General features: G+C 43.9%; 1 protein-coding gene across 1 annotated transcript in view; it reads right to left on the bottom strand.

Annotated features, from left to right (window-relative positions):
* LOC147634844 (ABC transporter C family member 13-like) overlaps positions 1-17,778 on the bottom strand; it is a 243,400-nt gene extending 225,622 nt beyond the window's left edge. Inside the window, 1 exon segment of the mRNA XM_086804031.1 lies at positions 17,178-17,778. Coding sequence (XP_086660157.1) covers positions 17,178-17,258 — 81 coding nt within the window. The 5' untranslated portion in view covers positions 17,259-17,778.
* Positions 17,779-20,118: the final 2,340 nt, after the last annotated feature.

Genomic DNA, 20,118 nt, shown 5'->3' with positions numbered 1-20,118 from the left:
TGCAGGTGCTTGTTTCACTTGTCATAAGTTTGGGCATATGGCTTCTGAATGTCCTTCTCTGCTGCATCCTCCGCCGTTATCTGCTGTACCTCCCATTTCAGCGAATGTGCAGCCAACTCCAGTTAAGGAGATACCAACAAATCAAGCCACTCGAAATACTCAAAAGGAGAAAGAGAAAGGAAAAGCTAAAGTTATTCCACAAGTTGTTTCTTCTTTGGCCGTGCCTAATCAACCTAAGGATAAAGGAAAAGATAAAATATCTTCGGCTGAATGGAAAACTCCGAAAAAAGCTACTATGGTTCGTCGTGCTCCCGTTCCTTCACGTAATTGGACTGCATCTGCCACTATTGCACAGTCTTCCACTTCATCGACTATGCTTTCTAGAATATGGTCGGATGTAGTTCGAGGTGCTTCCTCGAGTATGGATGCCGATGTAAATGCTTTGGATATGTGTGTTGATATGAATATGCATGAGTCTCTCTTGATTCAGGGCGAGGGCTCTCTCCCTGATTCAGTTGTTGTTATGCAGCATTGTTCTTGCTGGCTATTCACTGTATATACCTTTGTACAGATTTGATGTTTGATGCTCCAATAAAATGTCTTTCGTACAATATTAGAGGACTTTGTGATCCTGCTAAATTTAGGTTGTTTTGGCACTATGTACATAAAATGCAACCTCATTTGGTGTGTGTGCAAGAACACAATCAGCATACCTTAGTGGGTCAATCAGGTCACTTTGCTGGTTATGATATATTCTATGCGGGCACTCAGCATTACTCGGGAGTTTTTATGCTTGTTAAGCATGATCTGCAACCAATGTTGGCCTACAATGATTCTGCTGGCAGATGGATGGTCATTCAATGTTTATTGTATGGACAAATTTATGAATTTGCAGCAGTTTATGCACCACAAAGCTCAGCTGACTGGGCAAATATATGGTCACAAATGTTGGCTTATCCCTGGCTCCATAATGCATTCCTTTGTGGAGATTTTAATAATGCTCCATCTCCTGAATTTAATTCCACCGGAAGAACTCATATGCTTGGAGCTGAACGCAGAACATGGAATGATTTGCTCTCTTCCTGCAATATTTTGGACCTATGGCAGCATGTATTCCCTCGTCTGCAAGGGTTTACTTTTAATCACAATGCTTTTCCACATATCTAGACACGTCTGGATCGCTGGTACTTGTTACATGCTGATCAATACGATGATTTTGTTTGCAAGCTATGGATTGATCGTTCCATGTTACTCTCTGATCATTCTCCTTTATGGTTAGGCCTTTATTTTGATATGCCACAAGATGTTTCTATTCTTCAGAAACATAGGCTGTTGCTTTTAAACAACAGTTATCTTGTGCATGCTGATTTCAAGGTTATTACATCATGTTCGGCCCATTATTTCTCCATAGGATGCTTTGGAATTAGAATCTCCGTTCACTGATATTGAACTTAAAGATGCTTTACGTTCAATGGGTCGATGGAAATCTCCCGGATGGGATGGATTGACAGTGGAATTTTTCCATGCTTTTTGGCCTCAGTTGGAACAATCATTGCTGTATATGATCAATGAAGCTTGGGCAAATGATGTACTACCATCTTCTTGGAAAGAAGGATTGGTTAAGCTTTTCCCTAAACGGGATCTTTGGGAAGCTTTTTCTGATTGGAGGCCCATTACTCTTATGCCTGTCATCTATAAGCTTCTGACTAAGATGTTGGCAAATCGTATTAAAGGATTTTTACATGATGGTTTGCATCCTGCGCAATATGGTTTTGTGCCTCGGAGGCAAATCAATGATAATTTGGCTAATGCTTATATTGCCATTGAATATGCCAAATACACTAAGCAGGATGTACTCATTTTGCAGGTTGATATCGAGAAAGCTTTTGATTATGTGCATTGGGACTAAATAGCTATGACTATGAGTTATCTTGGTTTCGGTGCGAAGTGGCAAAATATTGTGTATTGGCTCTATAATGACAGTGATGCTTCTTTGATTTTGAGCTCTTCTCTATCGGATTCTTGGAAATTGGGACGTTCAGTTCGCCAGGGTTGTCCGCTTAGTTCCTTGTTGTTTGCTATTGCCACACATCCTTTTCTTTGCTACTTGGATTTTTTGCAAGCTACTGATGAATTGCATGGCTTACAGCTTCCTGCTGGGCATACTTTCCTGGCTCAGGCTTATGCTGATGATTCTTTTTTTATGCCCAAGAATACGCAACAAGATCTTCAGAGATTAATGGAGGCTTTGGAACTTTTTGGTCTGGCTGCTGGTTTGAAAGTGAATTTCCGTAAGTCTACCTTGCTTGCGCTTAACGTACAGCAATGGCATCATGTACTGTGGCCCGGTGGAATACCTCCTGGTGGACATATCGTTCGTCATTTGGGTTACCCTTTGGGTTGGCAGCTGTCATCTTCACAAATGATTCAATGGGTTATGCAAAATTGATTATTGGCAGCTTTCCACTTGGCCTCCTTCATGTACGTCTCAGGATAGTGCAGGCTATTGTAATGGCTTACATACAGTTCTTTCTTCCATTGATTATGTGGAGGAAAGCTGATATAGATCGGTTTATGTCTCTGGCAATGGCAATTGTGTGGAAAACTCAACATCGTAAAAAGGGTCTTCGTCTTTTGTCAATGCCAAAGATGTGTTCTCCAAAGATACATGGTGGCTTGAACATATTGAATATTCATTTTCATGTGCTTGCTCGTAAATCCACTTTGCTGTTGGAATTTGTACAACAGCGCCAGCCATGGGCTATTATGTTGGGTCATATATGTATGTCTATGTCTTCACCTGCTTTTGGAAAGTGGACTGTTACGTATTGGGATGCAATTTTCAGCCATTTCGATGGAAAAATTGTCGGCTGCCCTCTTTCATCTAAGTTAATTTTTGCCTAGAACAGGTTACGCAATATCTTTTTTGAAATCCCAGGCTTAATGCGCAATCTTCTTCGCTTCGCCTTGAGAGTATTCATTGGTCAAAGGTTTTTGATGTACCCTTGGCTCTACGTGAGCCTAGGAAGGCATATTTCCTTTCAAAGAAAGGAGTTTATCTTATTGATGATGTTTTGGATGCTGGTGGCCATGTGCTTTCTTTTGTGGTTGCCGCCAGAAAATTTGGTCTGGGGATGCATTATAGATCAATTTGGCAGCTTATTCGAGAGCTTCTTGCTCCTTTTGAACCAATTGCAGATTTGGATCGTTCTGATCGTTTGGTTGACTGGAGCCTTAGAAGAGAACAACCTGCATGAGGCCCTTTATCAATGGCTAAACTTTTGGTTCATTCGATATATCATCTCTTGTTGCCTGCCTCTTGGGTTCAAGAACATGCCAATCAGATTTGGCATCTTCATAAAAGTCAGGCTTGGTGGAAACAGCGGCTTCATTCTCTTTGGAAATGCAGTCTTCCTTTGAAAAGTAGACTTTTTTTATGGAGATGCTTGATTGGAGTCTTGCCAGTTGGCCTTTTCTTGGCTAGGCGACTTTTGGCACCTTCAACTTGTCATAGTTGTGGTACTTCTCAAGAGACAGTCTTTCATCTTTTGACCAGGACTTTATTGGATCGGATTGCTGCACGTTTGAGAGCCCGCTTCCAACAGGCACCCTTTGGGAAATACTTTTGGATCTTCGGTCTTCTCCCTTCACCCCTTAGATCCTATAAAGTCTACTTTGATTGGGTTCGCTACTGGGCTTTATGGACTACCTAGTCTCGCAACAGGATAGTTTTTGCTGGGCCTCATTTGGATGCTTACTCATTCTTCCGTTCCTCTCTTCAGCAATCTTTATATGACTGTCTCTCTCTTCATGAGATTGACTCATCTCTGTATGCTCTTTTTACAGATTGTTTTTAGATGTTTAACTATGTTCACACTGAACATAGTGAACACTCTAGTAGTCTCCCTTGTATATGGTCTTTTTGGTGGGTTTTCCTCGTTTTGAGGTTTCCCACCTGCAATTAATGACATGAAGCTTTACAAAAAAAAAGTGTGTGTGTGTGTGTGTGTAGGCACAGATTGAGGAGGTGAATACATGCCAAATGGGCAGTATCGGAGGGTACTGGTCTCCATCAGCTCCCCATACCTGAGCGCTGCGCACCGCCTTCACTGCCTGCCCCTCTCCTCTCCCTCTGCCCTCCCTGCCATTTAGCTGCCGCCATTTCTTCCCCGCCTCTGCCCCCCGCCACCCCCCCCCCCCGCCCCCGCCCCCGCCTTCTCCCTGCCTCTGCTGCCCCCGTTTTCTTGCTGCCCTCCCTTTCTTCTGTTGCCCGTTTTTCTTCTGCCCCCACCCTCTTCACTGCCATTTCCTTCCCTTCTTTCTCCCCTCCGCCTCCCTTCTCTTCGCTGCCCTTCCTCTGCCTTGCTCAAGAACAGATTATTCTTTAACAGGTTTCAACCCGGCCTCTCTCCAATTTGCAGCATGCCTAATCAACCCCCTCTGGCTGGGCGACCCATCCAGTTTTCACAAGACGAGCTTGAGCCCCTCTTCCCCAAAATTGAGAAAGACAGAAGCTAGAATTGAAATTGCACAAAGAGATGAAAGGTGAGAGAGTCGAATACAGGAGTACGGTGAGGGCCACCTAGCTCCCCGAACCCTGACCTGTGCCCCTCCGCCTCTGTGGCTGCCTTTTTCCCCTCCTTCCTCCGCCTCCCTTCCTCCATCGCTGCACCCCTCCGCCTCTGTGCCTGCTTCGCCCCCACCCACAATCCGCCTCCCATCCTTCCTCCATCGGCATTCGCCCCTGCCTCTGCCCGCCATTCTTCACCCTCCAGTTTGCGCTGTTTCGCCTCCCCTCCTCTCCCCGCCTCCCCTCCTTCCTCCGCCTCTTCCCTCTGCGCAGCCCTGTTGTGCTGCCCTTCCCCCGCCCTTCTTCGCCTTTGCGTCCAGCCATCTCCCCCTTGCTTCCCTTTCCTTTTTGCTTTTCCCTTTTCCACCCTCCCTTCCTTTCCTCCGCCTCCTTGCCTACCTCTTCCCCTTGGTTTGGATTGCTCCTCATCCGGGTTCAAGTCGGCCTTTTTCTTCAATTAGCATCATGGCTAATCATTCTCCCTCGGCCAGGCGAACCATTGTTTTTATCCGAAGCCGAAGCTTGGGGTCCTCTACGCCGAAATAGAGAAAGACTCCAAAACGACCCTCATTGCCAGAATCATTGGATCTCACCCGTCCCGTCGGCTCGAGATTGGGTCCTGGCGGCTCTGCCCTCCGACCTCGCTTTACACTTTCGAGATGTCAAGTTGCTTGGAAGATGTTTCTTCCAATAGGATTTTGATTCTGAGGACGCAGCCTCAAAGGTTTTGACCGGCAGCCCTTTGCCATTGGGCCCGAGGAAGATATTCTTTCTTCCCTACTCCAGCTATTTTGACCCTGTTGAGGAAGACCGGAACCGTTTCCCGATTACTCTCATATTCCCAGGTCTTCCTCGCGCATATTGGCCTATGTTAGAGGCCATCGGGTCTGCCTTTGGGCTGGTTCTTCAAGTGCCCCCACTTCACGCCTTGCCGACATCTTCTGCCCAAGTGGTCACTGCCTCGGCGGATGCTGTCCCCAGGGTCATGGTTCTTGCCCGTGACATTGAGCTCTTTGAGGACTATGTTTTGCTTCCAGGCCCTTCTGCCCCTTTGAAGCAACGTATGGAGATTGCAGGTAAACCCGATCAGTGCCGGGTTTGTCACCAACAAGGTCACTTTGCTCGAGATTGTCCTCGGGCACGAGGTCGCAGGAGGCCTCGTAAGGGCTTCTCAGGCACCACCTCCCTTGGTTCCTTCCCGTCCTTCAGTCCGCCAGGTGTGGCGAGCTGTCTCTCACGCCCGCCCCCCTGGCGCGATTGATGGGAAGGCCTCCTCGGATCATGTACAGATAGATGATGTTTCTGGTCAGAGGGATGTGTCAACTGATGCATCTTTGCAGAGAGATGATATCTCAAATCAGGACAATTTTGTTGAGTCCTCTCTACTTGGGGGGGGGCGATATGCAGGATGTTCAACACAGTGGGGATCATGTATAGCAGGATTTTCAGCATGAAGCCTTTGCCCTTGATGCCCTGCAGGGCGAACAGGTTTCTCATACATATGCAGGTACTGTAAAGGGCCTCGGACAAGGGCATGTCAGTGGACTTTGCCCCATGGATTTTCCCGTCCTCCAGCATTATGACAGGCGTCCTCAGGCTGCCCATCGTCTTCTTAGATCGGGGGTGGGGTCAAACCCTCCTCTCTTCCATGAGAATGGTCTCATGGAATGTTCAGGGCCTTGGAGGGCTTCCCACCCGTGGTAGGAAGCCCCTCTGAAGGACCAGCTTCAACCTGCTATTACAGGAGGGTCTATGGATGTGCTTTTGTTGCAGGAACACAAATTGGATAGATCTCAGTGTGGCAAAACTGGTAAGATGCTTTCTGGCCACACCCTCGGCAGTTGGGACTAGAGGGGGTGTTTGTATTTCAGTGGCAGCATCTATTATACCTCATGTTATTGGGCACGGTGTTATCATCCCTGCTAGAGCGCAGTGGATCTTGATCATGCATGAGGGTCAGAAATTGGGAATCTTGAATATCTATGCACCTAACGTGAGAGGTGAAAGGGTGGCCTTTTGGGACACCATTACAAATGTCATTCCCGAAGTTGATCATTGGATAGTGGGAGGAGATTTTAATATTTTCTTGGGAGGCACAATGGCACAGGTGAGTTTCTCCCAAGAGTAGATCAGAGGGATCTCTTGCATGTATAAGGAGACCCATAGCACAGTTTTAGCCTAGGGGGAGCGTGGTGCGCTTTTTCAAATGTCCAGTTCCATGAGGCAGGGATGCCCCTTAGATCCACTACTTTGCCTTATAGTAGCAGAGGCTATGATCAGGTTTCTCAAAGTTACCCTAGAAGTCTTGGGCCTCAGGTGCCTCCTCGCACTTAGGAGTTACTGGACTCAGAGTTCGCAGATGATACTGCTATGTTTTTGGAGGCTTCACAAGCATGCCTCTGTGCTTTTCGCACTGCTTTCGAGATGTTTTGTTTGTTGGCAGCAGCCGCCTCCATTAATTGTTGGCAGCCGCCTCCATTAATTGGCATGCCTCTAGGCTTTCCGTAATGCTTTGGAGTGATTCAATTACAATGTATTTCCAAAATGATTGAGCACAAGAGCCGTGTCTAGTTCATGGACAATTGTCCAAGACATGTCGATATGGTAAAATGCCAACAACATGGTTAAAGATGGTGATTCAAGATGGATTGTACGTTGACCAAAGATGGGTTCCCAATGCTCAAAGACCAGTTGATAAGAAGACATTTTTAGCATGGAGCTTCAAGGAAATGGAGGATTGTAAAAGAATTTATAAGGTAACTAGGATATGCCCAATGATGTGCCTAGGCCATGTCTACCAAAGTAGAAGCTATTAGAATAAGGATCTAAATACTAGACTATGAAACAAGTGAGTTATGGGTGGTGGACAAGTGTAAAAACCCATAGCTTAAGTTTTATGCAAGTCAAAATCTCAAAGCTCAATCTTCATTGCATCTTTCTTTGTGTTAGGTTAGCAGCACAACAGGCACCTCCATTAATTGCCACAAATCAATAGGATTCTAGATTAGTGACTCTCCGCAGGCAGATTGGGGTTTGGATGTGCGGTTTACTTCGATTGAGAGAGGATGCAATACTAGATACCTTGGCATTGACATCTCACCTACACACTCTTGTGCTCATGAGCATTAAAAGCAAACTTCAGCATTGGAGTAACAGGAACCTTGATTTGGCCTCTAGAACCAAGTGCTGCCGGCAACTGCTTGGTTTGTCATGTCATGCTGGGTTTTTCATAAAGGACACATTGGTCAGCTTCGTCAGCTCACTCGAAACTTCTTTTGGTCAAGATTAGATGGCACTATACACACCAAGGCAAGAGTGGCTTGGGATACCATTATTATGCCTAAGCAAGAGGGAGGATTGAACATCATCGACCCGGAGGTGCAATGTAAGGCTTTACTTTGTAAGCTAGCAGTCAGACGATTTCTTCCTAGCACTGAGCCTTGGAATGTCACGATTGTGACTAACTCTCTTAATCTCTCCTTAATTACTCCTTAATTCCTTATTAAGGGAAAGGACACCTGTGAAGGGTCACACCCTTACACATGGGTCACTATCAAAGGACATGTCTATTCATTAAAAGACACACCCCTAAGTCCAAAGGACATAACCATTGATTCAAGAGCCACACCCCTTCCTAGGGATGTGTCTCTTCACTTGTACCCTTTCGGCCTCTATTTAAGAAGGTCCCCTGTCTCAATGCAAACAACTCAGTCTTTTCCTGCAGTATTTGTCTTATGTTCATTAATTAAGTCTTAATCATGTTAATAAAGCTATAAAAGCTTTACAGTGGTATCAGAGCAAACTTTTTCCATCCTGTGTGACATGCCCAAACCCTAACCCTAACCCTAAAATTAGTCCTAACCCTAACTCTAAAATCAGTCCGCCCAAACCCTAAAATTGGGTGTAGCCAGTGTTGAATGGAAGAGCAGGAGAGAATGTCCCATCAACTTCAGCCCCCAACTCTCAATTTTTGCTGATTAAGTTTGGGCCAGCCATATGCAGGACACTCTTGAATAGAGGCAAGACAAAACAAAAAAAGCCTTCAATCAGGAGGGTTACCTTTCAGCCGGCACCCTTTCATGGACAGGCAACCCTCCTTTGAATTGGCGCATCCCTTCTTCGTGGCTTTTCCTCCAGGTCGGCTGCCCGTTGATCAACGCACGTCGACTTGCTAATTTTATTTTTTTTAATACCCAACACACCTAATAACCCCACCCAAAGGTTATAACCCTTAGGCTTTAATTGCCACGTATACAGCCAAGCCAAAAAAAAAAAAAAAAAAAAAAAAAACATAAACACAAACCCCTTTACGAGCTCTTTCGAAACGGCGCCAACTGCCTCCCGAACCAGTCTCCTCACGAGATAGGCACCAATGGCCGTTTTCTTGCAATTTTCAGCCACCTTGTCCACAGTTGGTTCAATGTGTGCCGGCCTGCTCCCGCGTCTCTTCATCGAATTCAACCCTCTTCATCGCTTGCGGTATGCTGACTCCTCTCGTGCTTGGACCAGCCACTTGCAGTTGTAGATTTCTGTTGAATTGCCGGCCACCATCTCCTTGGTGCTTCTTCTACAGCAACAATATTTATTATGGCAACCTCCTTCAGGTGTGATTTTTCCATTTTCTTGAGCATAAAAATCTCACATAATGTGGAGTATTAGAATATCAAAAACCCGCCACTTCATTCTTTTGCGGGCTCTCCACTCATCCGGGGCTAATATCACTTTTTACGGGTTTAAGAGCACCTCTCAGATCACGTGGACACACATTACCCTCTTCTCTGACGGCTTATGGCAGAGGAAACCTATGATTTCAGTTATTTACAGGATATTCCAGTGAGTGTGCCCCCCTTTTTCCAGCCCACTCATTACCGTATTCAGATAGCCACAACGACTTCTCACCTTCGAGAATTCCACGTGTGGGTGATCCGTGTTCGTACTTTTGCACAGGATCTGGATCATTACTGTTTTATACTCAGGCGTCATCCTTATCTGGGCGCTATCCTCCCCAAGTGTAGCATCATTTTTCACGAATATTGCACCTATTCTGAGGACGTTTATCCATCTTCATTCACAGTGCGCCCCTCTACACCAGAATATACACCCTTGACACCAATAGCTGCCCCTACCCCTGTACCTTCTTCTCCAATAGCAGACTCTCGTGCGAGCCCAGTCCCAGAGGATCGCCCTTACTATATTGGATGGTCTATAGCCGCTTCACCAGTACGTAACCTCTTCTCTCGAGATTTCCAGATGCCGCACCCTCCAACTGATGGTTCTTACTAGAGCCCAATGGCGTCATCAATAGCAAAAACCCCCAGAGCCTCGTCACCTTGAAGCCTCTACATCAACATCTTCTCTCATGGCAGAGCCTGTAGACATACCAGCCCCTCCGGAATGGCAGCCGGCTTTGCAGCAACTTCAGCAGCAGTTCCAACAGCAACTCCAGGAGTCTATGGCATCCTTGGCTTCGCAGATCCAACAGCTCCACACAGATCACCACTCCTACACGAGTTCTGTACCAGTAGCAAATGTTTGAGCAACAGTACCAGCAGACGCAGACGTCATTCCTTCCGAGGTAGAAGGCAACGACCTTAAAACTCTTTATCGTCTTTTACAAGCCAGTAAAACAAAGAAATTGGAAATTAAACCCCCTGACTCTTATGGTGGTCAGCGCAATAAGCGCATCTTAGACCAATGGCTCTACAAACTGCGGTTATACTTCGAAACCATGACCTTTTTTGATTCCAAAAAGGTGATTTTTGTGGTATCCCTCCTCAAAGACACTGCTTTATTGTGGTGGCAACAACGACAGCATGCCGGAAAATCGGTTACAACATGGGAAAAAATTGAGCGGGTCCTCCGTAAGCAGTTCATACCTGCCACCAATGCGGATTTCAAGCCCGTACTCGCTTACGCCATTTGGACCAAACTGGTTCCTTAGCCTCTTATATCTCCCAGTTCACCAACTTGATATTGGAGATTGACTCTTTGTCCCCAGTGGATGAACTTCATGCCTTCGTTGAAGGTCTTAACCCCACACTGCGTGCAGATGTTCAGAAATATAACCCTGTCAACCTTGCCGATGCCATACGATACGCCAAGCGCGTTGCAAACATTAATTCTCGAAATTCGGCCTCTTCCGGTCGAGCTAATGCCTTTAAGAAAGCCAATGGATCTCGTATGAACCGAGATAGTCGTCGCTGAGATCTTTTTGGCACTTCTACCTCCCGGCCTAATCCCCAAGGGAATAATTCTCAACGCCCTCGCCGATCAGAAAGATCGTCCTCTTTTTGGTCCCGATGTTCTCAATCCTTTCAACCACGCAATTCGGATCGTGGACCCAAGGACGTGACCAATCTCACAATCCTCGTCCTTCCACTGTTCCTTCTGGACGGGATCAACAAAAGACAGGATTGCGCACAATTTGTAATGGACCTCATCGTTGGTTTGAGTGCCCCAAAAGACCAAAATTCTAATGCTAAACCCTCCACTTCCGAGGAGAAACCCCTAGTTGCTGACAAAGGAAAGCGTGCAGTTAATCACCATGCTATTGCTTCAATGATTACCGCTACTGCCACAACACAAACTGCCTCTTCACCGTTGCCCCAGCGGTCTACTCAGGTTTTGGTTCTTCAAGGTTCCATTTCCAGTCACCCTATTCACGTGCTCATTGATAGTGGGTGTTCTCATAACTTTGTGGGAACCACCTTGACTCAGAGATTGAAGATTCGGACTTCTCAAAGTGCTGTTATTTATGAAGTAGAGCTTGCCGATGGTTCCACATCCTTTTAGTGAAAAAGAAGAATAAGTCTATGCGCCTTTGCATCGACTATCGTGCCCTTAATAAGTTGACCATTAAGAATAAGTATCCTCTTCCGCGCATTGATGAATTGTTTGATCAATTGCTCCATGCAAAGGTCTTCTCCGAAATTGATCTTAAGTCTGGATATCATCAGATTCGCATTCGCAAAGGTGATGAATATAAAACAGCTTTTCGCACAAAATATGGTCATTACGAGTACCTGGTCATGCCATTCGAGTTAACCAATGCCCTTGCAACATTTATGAGTCTGATGAATGATCTTTTTGTCCTTTTCTGGACAAGTTCGTAATTATCTATCTTGACAATATCCTAGTGTTCAGTCGCGTAATATGGAAGAACACAAGGCACATCTTAAGATCGTTTTCCAGGTGCTTCGTGACAATGCTCTTTATATTAATCCAAGCAAAAGTGAATTCTTCAATACATCCTTCGAGTACCTTGGTCATGTTGTTTTAGCAGACGGTATTTCCGTGGATCCAAAGAAAATACAGGTTATTGTCAATTGGCCAACTCCCACAAACATCCATGATGTTCGTTCTTTCTTGGGACTTACCAACTTCTATCACACAAAGGTTCATCGATTTTCCAAAATAGCTGCTCCGCTCCTGCATTCAAGTGGACTGAAGCCACAACACAAACTTTTAAAAATTTAAAGACAGCTTTGGCAACAACTCCTGTCATGGCTATTCATGACCCTACACTCTGCTTTGATGTTTACACGGATGCTTCTGATATTGCCACCGGTGCCGTCTTGATGCAACAAGGACGTGCTATTGCGTTTGACAGTCATAAGTACTCTGCAATTCAAGTAAGATACCCGGTATATGACAAGGAATTTTTGGCTATTGTTCATGCCGAAACATTCTCTCCTTGGTGCGGATTCAGTGGTGAAAACAGATCATCATTCTTTGAAATATATCTTCACACAGCCAGTTATGAATGCTAGGCAAGCACGTTGGGTCGAATTCTTAGCCAATTTTCATATGACAATTGAGCATGTTCCTGGTCTTACCAATGTGGTTGTGGATGCCCTCAATCGTATGCCGCCAGCTTCGGTCTTGGCTATTTCTACAGTTGAAATGGATATACCTCAAAGTTTCAAGGACCGTTATTCAAAGGATCGTGATTTTGGAAATGCATTTCGAATTCTCAATTCTCAAATGCAACTCCTTCCGACTTGAAGATTTATGGAGCATATACAATAGTGGATGGTTTATTATATTATCAGGATCGTATTTGTGTACCTCATGATACTCATGTTCGAAGAGTATTAGTAAAAGAACATCACGAGGTCACTTACGCTGCACGCCCAGGCATCAACAAGACATATCGTCTTTTGACAGCTACATACTATTGGCCTCAAATGAAGCAAGATGTCATTAAGTTTGTTACAGCATGTCTCTCGTACCAACGTATGAAAGCTAGCAGACAAGTTCCAGCTGGTCTTCTGCAACCACTTCCACTTCCCAATGAACGCTGGGAAAGTATTAGTTTGGATTTTATCACTTCATTGCCATGTTCTTCAAAAGGCAATACACAGATTCTTGTGGTGGTTGACAGATTTTCTAAAATGGCACATTTCATTTCATGCAAGAAAGCAGCCCAGGCTTCAGATATTGCAGTACTGTTCATTGCCGGTCCTTGGTTCATATCAAACCTTTCAGCACAGTGTCCTGTTGGCAACGCCCAGACCAACCACATCTTATACGACCTGCTGCTGCTGCCAGCATTTGCTCTACTTCAGTGTTTCTACATCAGCTTCATCATCTGCTAGAGTAGAGTACTTCAACGTTTACTACCTCAGGATCGCGGTCCTCTCCGCCCTCATCCATCATAACCGGGTCAGCAGCCCTCTCTGCTCCTTTACCTTGACATCGGGACGGCAGCCCTCTCTACTCATTACTTCGGGACAGCAGCGTACCATTTGCTTTGGATCGCGGCCTTCTCCGCCCTCATCATCAGCACGGGACAGCAGCCCTCTCTGCTCCTTCAGAGTCTCACATCGAGCTCTTGTACTGGATTTCATCATATATACACTCACTCATTTCATGCTATGTTGATTTTCTCTGATCTCTCGTACATTTGGTCCTTTCATCCTTTTGCCCTCACATAATCATCCAAAAGTTGGATCAATATAGATGTGCTTCCCTGTCCTGCCCACCACTCTTACCAGAGCCGGACTGCCGGACCCTCAATGATATCTTGCTCAAGACTTCTCTCTAAGAGCCATCTATCTTGAATGGAGTAAAAGACCGGTACATCGTCCTCACCCAAAGTGAGGAGGCACATGACTTATAGGTACCCCTATCCCTTAAAATACCCTAAACCATAAGTGATGAGGCCCTTCCACGAAGTTCCTTGTGATCCAATGGTTAGGTATGGCTGCATTCATCTGCATAATCCTCTGACTAGTGCCTCTTAAGTGTCGGGTCCGAAGCATTCTCTCGTCCTCTGTGAGACTCATGAGCCTCTTCCAATCCAACACTGAGGAGAGAAGAGTCACCTAGGCAACCTACTAGATATGTGTGGGTGCTCCAAGAGGTCTACCAAATTCATCCAAGATCAAGTCATTCCACACAATGGGCTGCCTGTAAGCCTCCTCAACTCGTCGTGGAGGAATATGAACCAAGAAGCTCCTCATGCACTTTGAGGCTCGCAGAAGAGATCTCACCAAGAGCGAAGAAGGTGGTCAGTGCTCTGCATCTGAGAAGATAAAACGTGGGCTGTAAATCCAATCACCTCCCCTAATCCAAATGCACCTTGTAATCTGCTGCAGAAGAAAGTCCTGCTTTTATAGCTTTATTAACATGATTAAGACTTAATTAATGAACATAAGACAAATACTGCGAAAAGACAGAGTTGTTTGCATTGAGACAGGGGCCTTTCTTAAATAGAGGCCGAAAGGATACAAGTGAAGAGACACATCCCTGGGAAGGGGTGTGGCTCTTGAATCAATGGTTATGTCCTTTGGACTTAGGGGTGTGTCTTTTGTTGAATAGACATGTCCTTTGATAGTGACCCATGTGTAAGGGTGTGACCCTTCACAGGTGTCCTTTCAGTTAATAAGAGATTAAGGAGTAATTAAGGAGAGATTAAGAGAGTTAGTCACAATCGTGACATTCCCTCGCACTTAAAATAAGACTCTGGCTAAGAAGAGATGGTTGTCTTTGAAAGAATTCCCGAAGAAGTTCTAGATATTCCTGTAAGTCTTCATCACTTTGCCAAGTAGAGTCGGAATCATCAAGATCTCTCCATTTAACCAAAAATTCTGTAGTGAGCTTATGTCGTGTTTCTTCTGTCTGACATCAAGAATTGTCTCTAGAATTAAGAGTATGTGTTCATCTTCGATTTCTGGAACATAATCCAAAATATCTAAAACTAGAAAATCACCGTCCACAAACTTCTTGAGCCAAGAAATATGGAAAGTTGGATGAATTCTACCCCAAGAAGGCGGTAACTCCAACTTATAACTGAGAGATGATTTCTTCTTAATAATACGAAAGGGTCCATAATATCTTGGGAAAAGCTTTGGGAAGACTGATTTCACTGTCTTGTACCGATGAGGGGCAATATATAATAATATCAAATGGTCTGCTAAAGCCACTTTATGTTGAAGAACAAAGGTGGCAGGAATAAGGGGAGTATGGCCATAAGTTGCTTGAAAAGGTGTCATTCCAATGGTTGAATGATAAGAATTATTATAAGCAAATTCCACCAAAGGTAAATATTATTCCCATGAAGCTAATCGAGACTGAACATAATGACGCAACATTTCTTCAAGAATCTGATTAACTCGTTCCGTTTGTCCATCTGTCTGTGGATGATAAGCAGAGCTAAAGAGTGAATTTGTACCAAGTGATGAGATGGAGCGCCAACAAGTCATCTTGTGTTGTGTTGCTTTGTAGATGTATGATGCGCTTATTGATATGAGGTTTGGGCTGCTGGTCGGCCAGGGAAAGAAGTCGGCCACCAGCAGCAAGACCTGAAAAATGGCTAAATAAAAAACCTTTTTGGGCTGGAAATAATATTTAGGTATTTTCACACAGATTACGGACTGTTGGAGCTTCTCGTTATATGATGGGTGTCCTATTAGATACTTGCACTCGGACCCAGTGAGTGCAAGTGGAAGGATGCTTTTAACCCCATGAAAAGCATCCCCTTCTTCAGTAACACTGTGAGAAACGCCAGACACCTTGTTCTGGGACAAATCCAAAGAGTTCCCTGCTTTTAGATCGCCCTTGACATTTAGGGAGCTTTTTGGCAGAGGTTGTGGCACTCGTACTCCAGGGAAACGAAGATTTCCCCTTTTATTTGGGAGGCTTATGGGATCACCCTTGACATTTAGGGAGCTTTTTGGCAGAGGTTGTGGCACTCGTACTCCAGGGAAACGAAGATTTCCCCTTTTATTTGGCTTTTCTTTACACGGTAGCCTTGATTGGCGCTAGCCCAGCTTGTACGAAATGTGCAGGAGCTTCAGAGACAATTCACCATTGCTTATGGGAGTGTAGGGAGGCACAAAGGAGCTGGACTGCAATAGCACACCTTTTTGGAAGGATGAGGAGGGATGCCTTTATTTGTTTTGGTGCTATTGTTTGGTTCACACATTCAGGCCTGCAAATCAGGTTTGAAGGGAACCACAATGATATGATCATGCAAGTTACCTAGGGAATTCAACGGTGTCATCTTCAGGACATGCCCAAGTCAAGCTACATATCTCCAGCACAGAGATTAGACACTGCATGGGAGATCATTGCTAGCATCACAGCTTGGCACATCTAGAAGGCTAGATGCACTACGGCCATGGAGGGCACTTTGGTTTATGATACACGGTACATTTGCAGGATCTGGTGTGATATTATCCACACGCTCATGGCCACTTGGGCCAAGATTCAGGGATCTTCGAGAGCTACATAAAGAAAACATGGCCAATTCATGATAGAATGGGATCATGGCATTTTCTTCACTCACATATGGGGTCTCACAACACAAGGCACTCAATTGGTTGAGATTTCCGCCTTGCTTGGTCTGAAATCTTGCTTCTTGTGTAAAATTTTTCATACTTAATAGAAGTCTCTTTTCTGGAAAAAAAAAAGAGAGTGTGTGTGTATGTGTTTGTGTGCATGCGCGCGCATGTGAATGCTATGTACTATGCACATACACATATATAGTATATGCATCTTGCATGCATACATGCATACATACATCTATATGCACACATGCATACGTACACCAAATGTACTACATTACAACACAAGTATAAAAACTCCCTAGTATATTTTTTACATTAAGAGTACGGGTTAGTATATAATTAATATATAGCCATGAAGAATTAGCATTCTCTTGTAAGAAAGACCCTTCACTTCCCAAGTCCAATAATGAGTGTAAAAATAGCAGTAATTGCTAAATAGTTGATTAAAAAAGTGCATGCATTACATGCAATTTTTAAGGTTAAAATTCCATAAAATTTTGAAATACATATTTCATGAAAGTAAAAAAGTGTAGGCTTATTCATATTACCCTTGAGCTACTTGCTTTTCTAGTAACATATTTATCTGTATAAGTTCAAAAAATTAATGCCCGCTTTTACCTAATTACTTTCCAAGCATAATGTCAAAGGCAATAAAGTTTGACATTGGATTAGCTGTAGATAAACTCAACTAAACGTTTAATTAAAAGCTTCATTAAGAGCCTAAGCCCATGCATGGTTTCCCAAAGGCAAGCCTGCTGCAATTCTGTGTCCAGATGGAGGAGGGAAGAGGGTACCGGGAAGGGAGAAGAGCACACCAAAGAAGAGGGCAATCGGAAACGTGACATAACCCCATGGAAAGCTCCTTCGGTTGTACTTGCCGGTGCAGCCATGACCATCAACCTGCTGCTGCAGCCAGCAGCTCAAAGGTTTCTGCTGCTGTAGAGACCGACTAGAGCTTGTGCTGCAATACGCATGGGCTAGCGTTTCTGCTAAAAATTAGGCTAGGGTTGCCATTTTCCACAAAGAAATAAACTGGGGTTTCTTGAGAATTTATCTGCAGCAGAAGCGCGCTAGGGTTAGGGTTTTCTCTTTAACAGACCCAGGGTTTCTTTTGCAGCAGTGTTTCCTGCGAATTTCTCTGCAACAGAACGGAGCTAGAGTTTCTGCGAGCTAGGATTTCTTGTGCGGGCTAGGGTTTCTTTTGGAGAAGAGGTGGAGCCCTGCAAACTTCTCTGCAACAGAACCGATCTAGGGAACTTCGTAAGAGAACAGCGCTAGGGCTTCTTCGGAGAGACTTGCAACAGCTGACCTACGCTGATGAGAGAGAGCACTCCGAATGTCCGCGCATCGGGACATCCGAAAAAGTAGTTGGAACACTTCAAATTACGTGCTCAGAGCTCACACAACGTTTTTGTTGTTGCCCCCGTTTCTTTTCTCTTCTTTTTAATGGGATTTTGAAGTGTGGACAAACACGCTTAGACTTTTCTCTTTTCTTTTGCAAGGACACACTTTTTTTCTTCCACCCCCTCCATGGTGAAGGGGAGGAGTGGTCCACAAGCAAACCCCCTTCTCTGGGAAAAGGATGGTTACCACTCGGCTATTATCGACACTCGGACTTGACAATAACCTTCACCCCATGTATTCTACATTATTTGTATTTTCAGAAAAGTTCATTTGTTTTTTTAATGGGTTTGGAAAATTCTTGGTGCTGAAAAATGGGGAAAAAACGTTCAAAATTCCCTTCGCTTCTAACTATATGCCCTCTGAGTCATGGTGTTCATAGAAAACATTTTTCTCGACCAATCATAAAACTCATGACAACAAACTTTTATAGGTTTGTCTAAAATGCCTTTAATTTTATGCTTTTTTAAGATCGCTTAAGTATTTTTTACGTGTGAAAAGAGAAACTTGTAGGTCAGTTGTTGTTAACTAGTATTCAACCCACCGTTGCTGCGGTATGTAAAAGACATTAAGAAGCAAAATACAGGAATGGAAGCCAGAATACAAAGGGTCAATTGAAATGATTTTTTCCTCTTATTTTTTAAAAATCCAAGATTTCTCTTCTCTCCTCTCCTTGTGCCTTGGTTGTCCATGGTTAATATGTAATAATAATAGATAGATAGATGGATAGATAGATAGATGGGTGATTAATTAATGTCTGCCATGAAAAATGTAAGAATAATTTTTTTTAATAAAACTATCCCAAAATAATAGGCCATTAGTATCTCCATCTCCAAGTCCGGGAACATGTCCCTAACTATCTCAACGCTTGTGCATTTTCTATGTCGTGTATGTCTGGCACATGGTAGAGCCTGAAGTTTAGTTCTCCTCACCCTAAACATGCAACAACGACAGCAGTCCCTCTTTTCCTTCTTCCAAAACAACGCAAAAACTTCGAATTCAAAGCAGAAAGAGCTTCCTGGACATGGCGAAGAGGAGGTCCCGCATGCTCAGATGATGTTGCAGCACAAGGAGAATTTTCGGAGCAACTTTGAAGCGTTGAAAAGCAAGCTTTTGCAGCCACAGCAAGAACCCCTCCAGAAAACAACCACCTTTCTATCAGGGCACACAAAAAAAAATAAGATTCTCTAATGAAAAAGGAAAGAGTAAGGTAATCAAAGAGATGATAGAATCCAAAGGGTTTTTTTCTCTTATTTTTTAGAAATCAAGGATTTCTTTTTCTCTCCTCTCCTTCTGCCTTGGTTGCCCACAGTTAATATATATAGTATAGATAGTTTACAATTTTTTAATAAACATTTCTCACCCTTTTACTTTTGGAATTGTCACTCTTTGGGGGCCCAAGCTACTCTCAACAAGCATTCCTTTCCTCCTTTTCACTCTACAGCAATCACCCATGATTGTTACATGTACATTGACTAAAGGAGCTAGAAGGAAGACAGTAAGGGGAATAATAGCTATCACCACAACATATAAACATTATGGTTTGGGTTGGGGGTATATATCATGTGTGTGTCTCAATGTGAGTGTGCACGTGTGTGTCACATGTAGTGTGTAAAAAAATTAGGGTTTATATGGATATGTATACAAAAAAAATATCAAGGTTCATATCTCTCTCTCTCTCTCTCTCTCTCTCTCTCTCTCTCTCTCTCTCTCTCTCTCTCTCTCTCTCTCTCTCTCTCTCTCTCTCTCTCTCTCTATATATATATATATATATATATATATATATATATATAGATGTGTGTGTGTGTGTGTGCGTGTGTGTACATACATATAAGTACGTATGTATGTGTGTATATGTACATGTATATATAAACAAACTTGTGGGGGTGGGGAGAAGGGGGGGTATGCATGTGCCACATGTAGTGTTAAAAAAAACCGCCCCCGGTTGGAGGAACAAAATCTCTATTTGAAGGTTTCAAATTGGGTGAAAACATTTTTCGTACATTAAGACTCAATTCATATTCTTTTTCTTCCCTTTGACCACCATTTGTACATGGGCTTACTTTGAGCAACATCACAGACTAGTAGATACTTTGCTAGTGTTGGGAATGCACTTCCAATCCCTTAAAGCCAAAATAGTGCCCCAAATCTTGTATGAGTGGCAACAATACATTACATCAATAAAGAGGCCATTGGCATTTGTTTCAACACCATTCAATATTACATGTGGCATTCCTATCTTGCCACAATATCTTGCATGTGGCATTCCTAGCTTGCCACAATATTGTGATGACAACATTTTGCTCATTAGATCAAAAAATGTTCTCCTACTAAATCAAAGGGGTGCTTTTGTAT

This window comes from Cibotium barometz, chromosome 10 (assembly GCF_041138505.1).
Source record: "Cibotium barometz isolate CiBa-2024 chromosome 10, ASM4113850v1, whole genome shotgun sequence".
Classification (NCBI taxonomy): Eukaryota; Viridiplantae; Streptophyta; class Polypodiopsida; order Cyatheales; family Cibotiaceae; genus Cibotium; species Cibotium barometz.
The sequence above is the reverse complement of the archived record's forward strand: the minus strand, read 5'-3'. Positions and strand labels throughout refer to the sequence as shown.